Genomic DNA, 10640 nt, shown 5'->3' on the forward strand with positions numbered 1-10640 from the left:
CTATATATAGAAGAAAGGAAACAGCTGCGAGACTTTTCTTGAGCTGTTTGTAAGCTGTCTGCATGAGCTGCTTGCAACTTGCGTGTTTAATAAGAAGTCGATGCAAATCATTTTATTAAGTTGATTGCAACCTGCCTGCATCAGCTGTTTGTAGATAAACTTCAATAGAGTAGCAAACAGATATTCTTCTTCAGAAAGATTATCTATAGCGGAATAATAAATGGACATCCACATTATAATTATTTTCATAACAGCGCGAAAATTGTCATTACATTGTTCACTTTAACCATAAAGTAATCGTATTGTCTTTTTGTGTAAATATCTACTCTCAAGGGATCGTTTGCCCTTAACTTAAAAGTTTATGGGGTTAAATTATAAATACAAGAAAATAGTGGAGCATCATGTAAAAGTTTAACGTGATTTGATTTCAGATTCTCTGTTACCGTCACGTTTATCAATCTCAATTCCTCCTCCGCACACGGCCATTTCCGGTGGCCATCCCTCTCCAATCGCCGAACCTCAACCACTGAACTACAATTTTCCGATCATCCCTGTATTTATAAATTACTAACTAAAAATCATGGAGGCTCTGAGAGTACAATCATTGGCAGAAAAAGGTGAAATGTCCGTACCATCTCATTACGTACAACCACCGGAAAGCAGACCGCAAAGAGAAAACCCTAACCCTAAACCTATTTCTAACGTAAAGGCAATACCATTAATAGATCTCAGTAATCCACGAACGAACCTTCTCGAAGAACTTAGAAAAGCGTGCAAAGAATGGGGAGCATTTCACGTGATAAACCATAGGGTTCCGGTTGGTTTGTTAGATGATATGAGGCGTGTAGGTCGGACTTTCTTTGAAGAGCGTACGATGGAAGAGAAGCTTAGGTATTCATGCGATTCTGGTTCTGCTGCTTCTGAAGGATATGGCAGTCGCATGCTCGTAGCGTCCAATGACACCGTTTTGGACTGGAGAGATTATTTCGATCACCACACTTTGCCCTTATCTCGTCGCGATCCTTCTCGATGGCCTGACTCTCCTGCCGATTACAGGTTCACTGTTCTCTCTTACCGAGCTGACTCTGAACAAAATTAGACCTAGGGAAAAATAGTTCTTTTTAATTGAAAAGGTACTTTGTTGCATCCAATGTTGTGGGCTAGTGATCAATCATGTGGATGAAAATCATGAGAGATCAGGATTCAAATCCGGAGATGAAAAACACTAAACTTTGGTGGATAAATTTACCGGGTACAATCAAGGTGCGCTCAAGTTGGCCAAGATACTATTGTTATAAAAAAAGTGCTTTATAAATTTTAGTTGATGATGGCTTTACTTCATCAAGTAGCTCATATGGCTTTTACTTTATGTAGGCTTTACCATTTAGCATAAAATACTAAAGGAAATGCAAGGGTAAAGATTATGCAAATTTTGGAGGTTTACTTATTTGATTAGTAGGGAGAAACTTGAGTCCTTTTAATACCTCTTTAGATTCTCTGTTGGAGTCCGTAATGGGTATTTTATGCTTTTAAGATTGTTTTTCTGGGATATTCATTTTCTACTATATATATAAATGCCATGGCCGGGGATCGAAAAGTAATTGGTAACTTCCCCGGAATTCCTGCAGCGCTAAGCTGTAGAAGTGTTAATCTATTCTTGAATGGAAACTAGTTGAAGTAATAGTAACTGGAAGTTGTTCAGAATAGGAATATAAGTTTTTTCATTTCTAAGCTCGTTTCATGCTTAAAGATCTTCTAAGCTATTACCACAATTAAAACACCTTTAATACAACAATTTCCTACCCCTTTTAACCCTGATCTGCATTATTTTGACCCTAAAAGCTGCTGCGCACTTTGTCCCAAGTCACCATCATCAAGTTGCTTTTGTGTACTGGTGTTCCTACATTTTTTCCATGCCAAACTAAATGCGAATGAAGATTCTTCTCTTCTTAAGCCTCAAGATCTTCTTTGTACTACCAAAATTGCTTTGGTATTTTGTTGACTTGGTGTGCATCCTACTGTTGTCTTTTTATTGCTCGAAGGGATGTTGCTCTGTCTAAATGTGCATGTCTGCTCCTGGTGCTTGGTTAAGGATTTCTTTATTTAGCAAAGCAATATTAAGCTCAATTCTAATAAATAGCCCTTAAGATACCTTTTTTAGGTAAGGCCCCTTAAAAGGTACTTAAAGAACCCTTAATCTGTATGATATAACTTATTTGAGCCAAAGTTACAGCCAGTTCAATTGAGAATTCTAAATGAGAGGAAAACAAAATTGAAAAGGCAAAAAGAAAGAAATAAAGGGACTTGAAAATTAAATCCTGTTTTGCCTTATCAACCTTACATAGATCTTTCATCTGGCCATATTGAACAGGTGTGACTTTGGTGAGTATTTCATGTGGATTTCCTCAAAATAAACTATTCCCTCCGTTTCATTTTTATGTGTCTTAGTTTGAATGGGCACAAAATTTAAGAAAAGTAAGGAAGACTTTGAATCTTGTGGTCTTAAATTAAAGATGTGTGTAATGTACCTAGATGCCTTTGAATCTTGTGGTCTTAAATATGTCATGTGGAATCTGAGTTAAAGAGTTAATAAATACAGGAAGAGGCATTCATTTTGAAATAGACTAAAAAGAAAAGTAAGACACATAAACTGAAATAGAGGGAGTAAAATTTGTAAAAGAAAAACTGCACATATGTAAAGTCGATATATACACGTATGTGTTGGATATGTGCCTGTAAACTTCTGCATTGAGTGTCCCTCTCTTCATGGGTTTTCTTCTTCATAAGTTCTCCAATTTTCCCTAAATGGTGTAATCACTAACAATGTCAATTTATTGCAGAAAAGTTGTGACAGCATATAGCGATCACATGAAAGCCCTTGCGCAGGAACTTCTGGGTTTAGTCTCTGAGAGTCTAGGCTTGACATGTCAGTCCATGGAAAATGTTGTTGGCGATTTCTACCAAAACATCACTATGAGTTACTATCCACCTTGCCCTCAACCGGAGCTTACTCTTGGTCTGCAATCACATTCTGACATGGGTGCCATTACTCTTCTCATCCAAGATGATGTAGGGGGTCTTGAGGTTTTCAACAATGGAGAATGGGTTACCGTAAATCCAATGTCAGATGCTATTTGTGTCATCTTAGCGGACCAAACTGAGGTACTGTTTCTCGTTATAGTTAGTGATTAATTCATAGCTTCTTGCACTGATTTTTCTGTGTTTTCTGTAAGTTCTTAAATAATAATATAATACTATCATACTGTTACGATATGCATCCAGCTTTCTGTCATTTCCTTAAATCATCTTAAGTAAGATTTTTAGACAACAAGTCTCCCAAGCTTGGGAAGATTCAAATGATCTTTAAATACCATCTGTCTTTGGAAAGGAGTTCTTTGGATGTGAAAACAAAACAATTCTACAAACTTTTCCAAAGAGCTGTCCAAACACCACAGAAGAAAGAGTGAAAAGAAAGTATTCTATTATTGGTCTTGACTTTGTCTCTTTTATTAAGTTCTTAAGCTGGCCCTTGATATTAGCAAAACCAATGTCCTGTAAGATATGTACTATACTTAGATTTACAATGTTCAATAGATTTATACTTAAAATAAAAATAATTGTCAATTGGTATCTGAGCCTAGCGTGCAAGCTCATGAGATGACATAGGGATGTTGATTTGGTTTAATTGACAAAAAGGCTAACCCATTTACGAATACTGTAGGTTCAAGTTACTGTTACTTTCTTTTAAAAAAAATACTATAGGTTCAGGTTAGTATCTACATGACCTGCCATATCATCTATACATGTAGACTTGGAAGCTCCAAAAAGTCTACAAAGAACTTCACAATCCTATGAATATGGATCTTTAGCTTGAAAAGTTCTTCAAGTTTCTGCTTCCCATACAGTCCACATAATTGTCCAGTTATATCGACAATTTCCCAGCTTTCTGTCCCTGCTTCTTCTTGGGCATTTTTAAATTTATCACCTTTGACTCGTACCCCGTAGTATTCACGTACAAGCAGCGTTTGTTAGCAGCCCTAAATGTAAAATACGAGAGGTAAATACATCAACTACTTAGTTGGTGCTAATGATATGTGAAAAGGTTGGTTCATGGAGTGGTTTCTACGACTTCTAAAAGTAGAAGTTTGTCTATCACCTTTTTTCGGGGGTTTTTTTTATGGGGGGGAAGGGGAGGTGCGAAGTGTTGTGGTGTGCGGTTCTTTGTATTCTATTTGGAATGTTATAGCTGTTACTTGAACTATTTTATTTCTATCTTCCAAGTTCAGACTAAACTGGTAATATAATTTGTGTTTGTGATTCCCTGTAACTCCTTTTCCTAAACTTTTCCTAATTTATTCAGCTTCTTATTATCTAAGCTAGCTTTTCATTTGGGATCATAGTAATATTTTCATCCTTTTAACTCCCCCCACCCCACCCCACCCCCCCCCCACCCACCCCAAAAAAAAGAAGGCTAATTGAAACCTTTCTCTTTATATTTTCTATTTTTATTGGTAAAATAAATTCTCCCTCCTCTAATACTAATTGATTCAAATTTGCAGACAGCAAAACTTTAAAAAATATTTTACCCAGAAGATCCTTGTCTGTATTATAAATGAAATATATAAATGGTTAAAGACATCAAGCTTTCATCTCCTACAAACCCAGCTATCTGCTGCAGTGCGTTTTTTAGATTCTTCTTACAACTCACCTCATAGCCTTTTTCATTGTATTTCAAATAATTTTCGTTTAGGGATTTATATTCTTTATCTTCTGCATTTTACTCTGTATCAAAAGAGTTTTTTTTCCACATATCAGTATTTTCGCATAGATAAATGAGCAGATTCCTTTTTGAATAGCAAGTGTTTGAGTGTTTATTTTACTTATCAATGTATGTACGTACGAGAGAGAGCATGTTTTTGAGTTGCATGCTAGTAAAAGCTAACAGTCTGATTGAGTTACTGTTGTCAAAGGCGCACTCAAAGCGCGCTTAAGGGCCTGAAGAGAGCAAAAAATATGTTGAGCGCTTTGCTCGCTTTACGGGCACTTCAGTGTCGTGATCAAGGTTCTAAGGCATACTTTTCCTTACCAATGAGTGTAACCCTGAAGAGGTGACACTAAACAATTGATATATCTCTTTATCCTAATTTGATTTTCAATTTCTTAGTCCACATCTTTGTTATTCGTGCTTATAATTATTATTGTTGGGTAAGACATAATATATTTGTATTTTTTCTCTATTTGCGTCTTTCTTCATTAAAGCCCACACTTTATTTGCATTTTGTGCTTAAAGCCCCAATAGACCTTAGAGCCTTTTTGCGCTTTTCGCTTTTGATAACACTCAACAAACAAAGCATACCACAGGATAGCCACGACTTATGGAGGATGGGGATGGGGAATAATGGAGTGTTCTATGTCCTATTATGAAAAGCTTTTGAATTTTGAGGAGGTCGACTTCCCGCATGGTTTGATTTGCATCCGAAAAATACCGAGAAAGGTGTGTGTTTTTTACTTAGTTAGCTACAAGAGGGTTGATCTTGACGATAGAGAATTTGGGAAAAAGGAAGTTGCCTATGCCAGATGGTGCTTTATGTGTAAGGGTTCGGATGAAGATGTTGACCACCTACTCATACACTGTCCGGTAGTATGAGGTTGAGGTGGGATGGTTCGGTATATCTTGGGTGATGCCAGTCATGGTGAAAGAGGTAATGTTCAGCAGGAATTATGGCAGAAGGAGAAGACACATGGTGTAGAAGAGTACGCCGATAGCGCTTATGTGAGTCGTTTGGAAGGAAAGAAATAGGAGAGCTTTGAGGGTGTTGAGATGAACTTTGTTCAGTTGAGGAGTTATCTCTTTTCACTTATTTCTTTTTGGTGCACCTATAGGGTTCCCTTATGTATAGAGGATTGAGTGTTGTTCATAGAAAATCATCTCTTTTTCTCTACGTTTTTGGTATACTTCTTACATATGTGAATGCCTTTTTCCCCATTCATTAATAAAATTTTACTTACTTTATTAACAATAAAACTAACACTTTATTTATTGATCAACGAAGAAAAAACTGTACATCTGAAGTTGAAATCATTTTCAATAACTATTGTGTATAGACGAATGTGTTGATGCATGTGCTGGTGTTGTTTGTGACTTTGTGGTTTCCTTTTTCACCTCTCATTTCCCATTCCACCCTCCAACCATGTGAAGGGCTAGTTATGAGGTTAACCTTAATCCAGTTGACTTTCAAATGGAGAAATAGATTGTCCACCAGAATCCAGGGGAAAGGGATGAGTACCTGGTGCTTAAGGGATCATTAATAAAGGCAAATGCCATTTGTTGAAGAACATATTCTAAGTGTCTGTTGTAGCTATTAACCCTAATCCAGCTGTCTTTCTATTGAGAGATTCATGGTCTTGGACCAAAATCCTGACGATAGGGATGGGTATCTGATGCTTAAGGGGCCACTAATAAAGGCCAATGCCATTTTTTTTCAAGTGGCATTTTCGAAATGTCTGTTAGTAGCTGTGCTAATGTTTCCTAAATCATCCTATTGAGTGATTCATGGTCCTGGACCAAAATCCTGAAGAAAGGGATGGGTATCTGATACTTAAGGGACCACTAATGAAGGCCAATGCCATTTTTCAAGCGGCATTTTTTATATGTCTGTTAGTATCTGTGCTAATGTTTCCTAAATCCCAAGGGGTCATGTTTGCGATGATCTTAATAATGTAAGTGCTCTTTTCCTGCAGATCGTATCTAACGGTGAGTATAGAAGTGCTCAACATCGGGCAGTGACGAATGCTAGAAGAGCCCGGCTTTCAGTTGCCACTTTTCATGACCCTGCAAAGACTAGGCAAATTTCTCCAGCATTCAATCCGCCTAAATATCACCCAGTGATTTATGGCGACTATGTTTCATCATGGTACACAAAAGGGCCTGAAGGGAAGCGGAACCTTGATGCACTTCTATATTAACTGCCAACTCAATTAGACTGCTTTCTGTGCATTCATTCAATATAGGAAGAGTGATCAGATTTGTGTTACTTTGACCAACATTTGTGGTTCCAGCAGATTTTAAAGAATAATAGGGTGCTGTTGATCAGAATGGTTATCGATTATCATATTCCTCCAAAAGCAAAAAGCATATTGGTGCAGAAAAAAGATCTGTACCATGTAAGTATTCCTGTGTTACATTAGCTGGACGTTGTTTTAGTGCTTTTTATTCCATGTCTTAGTAAAGATAATTGTAAAATTGTCACAGTGTAACATTCCTCCTGCTAAAGGTGAATAAGATGTTACCAGAATAGCTTTCACTTAACATAGCACAAGTTAGTCACATTGGTTGGCTCAGTGTAACTTTATGGGACAACACTTACAATCTGTTAAATTATTGACAATTCGTAATTGGAGTGACTGGAAGTGTATATATCAATTACTTAAAGATTAAACTGTATATTGCAAATTTTAAAATATTTTAGGTATTGCAAAAATCGTAATTGAACTTTGTCAATAATTGAAGAACCAAACATGCAATTTTACCTATGTGTAAAGTCTAGTATATAAAAAAAATCAGAATCTCTGCTACTGCGGATTGTGGCCAGCTCTGGCTAAGTTTACCCCCCTAAAACTACAGGAGTGCGGGATCCGCCCAGATCTTTCCATTAATTGCTCGGATTCATTTCGTTTATCAATTGTTTCACCTTTTCTTTGGGAGTCAGTCGTTGGTTCATGAACTAGTTATTGAGAGATTTATAATAAATGAATTATTATACGATTAATAATTGTACATGAATAGTATGCTAGAATATAATAAATGACTCGACAAGGGTATTTTTGCTTAGAGGTATGTTAACTTTGATTCATAATTCATAAGATATAACCTTATACATTGATAGTCAGAGAAACCTCAGTTAGGGGTGTAAATAGGTCGGGTTGGTTCGAATTTTTCAATTACCAAACCAAACCAATGGTTTCTGATTTTTAAATCTATAAACCAAACCAAACCAACAAAATCAGGTTTTTTGATTTTTTCGGGTTTTCGGGTTTTTTTACGGTAAAGTCTTCATAGCACAAAATATGTTGTGCTTCAAATATTTCTTTAGTCCTAGTAAGATACAACTATATAATGTATTTTCCAAGAAAATAACACAATAATATGAGACAGGGCATAGCATTATATTAAAACATTCAATAACAAAGATAATAAAATTGAATAAATTAAATATTGCTAATTAATAAGCCATAATAAAAATTAACATAATCTAAAAATACTATATAGGTCATGTCAAAATAAGTATAGTTAATAAGTCTATTAATTTGTTACAACCCAAATTCGCATACCATAGATCACGTCGTAAGTTAGTCGATGTAAATCCAAGAAGAGATTATCTTTGAGATGATAAGAAGTTAATCCTATTGGTCTTAAACGATACAAGGGTGTATAAGAGTGGTTAACAAATATTAGAAGTTAAACGAATCAAGGATGTTGTAACCCGTATTTTCGGGTAACACTAGAGGTGATTAACTGTCCCAAGAGGTCTTGTTTTAATGTATTTGAATCATATAATATCCGCATCATAAGTCTTGAAGTCAAGCGAGTTATGAAATAAAAGTCGATAAAAGTTGTCGCAACTTAGGTTTATAATTTTACTTAAACTTTAGGTCAAATGTTACTGCATTTTTCTCCCAATGTGCTTGGAATTATGGGGTGATCTACCTATCAAATTGAATATCTATGAGTCTAGTTTCCAACGCATTAAACCGTTCGTTGATACGATCTCGGAATAGAAAGATATTCGCATTTTCGCGAGAGTGCGCCAAGCTGCTCTCTATGGGGCCCACAAAGGCGGTTTAAGATATTTGGACATATATAAGATAACTCAACCCCGTTTTAAGTCATTATTTTTCAGTATATTCAGACCTTATAACCCTAAAAATATTCTCTCAAGGTTCTCTCATGATCCAAGACCCAAACAAAGGGCAAACAACACAAATCAAATGTCGGGAATCCCGTGGCGCTAGTAAGTTTCTTGTTCTTCTTGTTGTTGCTGATTTTTGTGTTGTTCCAGCTCATGTGGGAGGTTGTTTTAAGTGTTTTATGTCCTGTAAATACACTTTCAAGTTTTTAATATCAACCCTAGGTGATTTCAAGTCTTCTAAAGTAATTCTAGTGCCGAAAAACCCGAATTAATTGCTAGTTTCGCTTCCTTGTTCTTGTGGCAGAATTGAAGGGATATTTCGTAGAAAATTAAGGTCAAATTGGAGTTGTTCTTTCTGTTTAAAGGTAAGTAACCTCTTACTCTATATATATTTAAGATTATCCAAGTTGCAGCTAAGTCGTTGAAGCTAGAACTTGTGAAATATATATCGAAAAGCTTGGTAGTAATGTTGTTGGTTGGTGGACTGTTTTGGAGGCTCAATATGATTATTAATGATGTTGTTTGGGCTGTTTGGTGATTGTATTGACTTGTGGGAAGTCATATAAATAGGGGAGGTGCTGTCCGTTTCATCGTAAAATAGGTTGTGGTCGATACATAATAGTTACGACGCTTAAACGATAATGATAGTGTCATTTGTCTTATTGTAGACTAAGGAGTCGTGATATTTGCATAGCTTGAGGTTGGGCAGTATATACAAGGTATGTGAGTCTATCCCCTTCATTCTTTTGCACGACTCCGATTGTACATAATGTAATGAACGAGCTCCCAAAGTTACTCTACTCTTAGAAGCTAGCAGTACTTACATTGCTGCCCTTCTTACGAAACGATTGATATTGATGTTACTTCTCTTATTCTTATATTATCAATGTTGTTGGTAGTTCCTGATTCTTATAAGATTCTTGATGAAGAGTTAATCCTAATAATGTGTACGAAGGATACCAACCTTATGTCACTCCGAAAGGTTCAAAATGTGATTCCAATGAGTCCAGCATGCATCATATATATGTATCTATTTTACTCTACCGAGCCGCGCTATAGTCGGCCGGGTACGGCACCTATTGTGCAACCACTGATCAGTTGGGTTTTACCGAGCTCCACGTGGCCGGGTACGATTCTACCGAGCCCTATGATGGCCGGGTACGTTTTACCGAGCCTATTATGGCCGGGTACGATATGATGATGATGATGCCCACAAAGGCATATGTTTTAAACGTTTATGTATATATATATATGTATGTATCATGTATTTCATGTCAGTAGCCCTCAGAGGTACCCAGATGTCACAGGTTGTATATTCCCTATCACTGTTTACATTATTGTTCTTACTTATGCTATTCTGCCTTACATACTCTAGTACTTTATTCGTACTGACGTCCTTTTTATTTGTGGACGCTGCATGTCGTGCTGCAGGTCCTGATAGACGGGTAGACGCAGCTCCCCCATCACAGTAGGCTATCCAGTTCAGCGTTATTGGCAAGATCCTTTCTCCGGACTTGCCGTGGTCTTGGTATGCATTTTTGTTATAGATATTATGGGTATGTCGGCGCCCTGTTCCGGCAATGTTGTAGCACTTATGTTCTTTTAGAGGCTCATAGACAGGTGTCGACTCATGTATGGTTTGGAATGCCTTGTCGGCTGATTTTTGTTGTATAGTCTTTCATGGCACCATGGTAGCTTGTACCTTATATATAGTTTCTTGACAGTCTTGTC

General features: G+C 36.7%; 1 protein-coding gene across 1 annotated transcript; it reads left to right on the top strand.

Moving 5' to 3' along the window:
• The first annotated feature begins 429 nt into the window (after nucleotides 1–429).
• On the top strand, nucleotides 430–7311 carry LOC107802899 (jasmonate-induced oxygenase 1). The gene is made up of 3 exons (XM_016626479.2): nucleotides 430–1056; nucleotides 2841–3162; nucleotides 6742–7311. Exons 1-3 carry the CDS (start codon nucleotides 581–583, stop codon nucleotides 6964–6966), a joined length of 1023 nt encoding a protein of 340 aa, XP_016481965.2. The 5' UTR covers nucleotides 430–580; the 3' UTR covers nucleotides 6967–7311.
• The last annotated feature ends 3329 nt before the right edge of the window (nucleotides 7312–10640 follow it).

This window comes from Nicotiana tabacum, chromosome 23, assembly GCF_000715075.1.
Source record: "Nicotiana tabacum cultivar K326 chromosome 23, ASM71507v2, whole genome shotgun sequence".
Lineage (NCBI taxonomy): Eukaryota > Viridiplantae > Streptophyta > Magnoliopsida > Solanales > Solanaceae > Nicotiana > Nicotiana tabacum.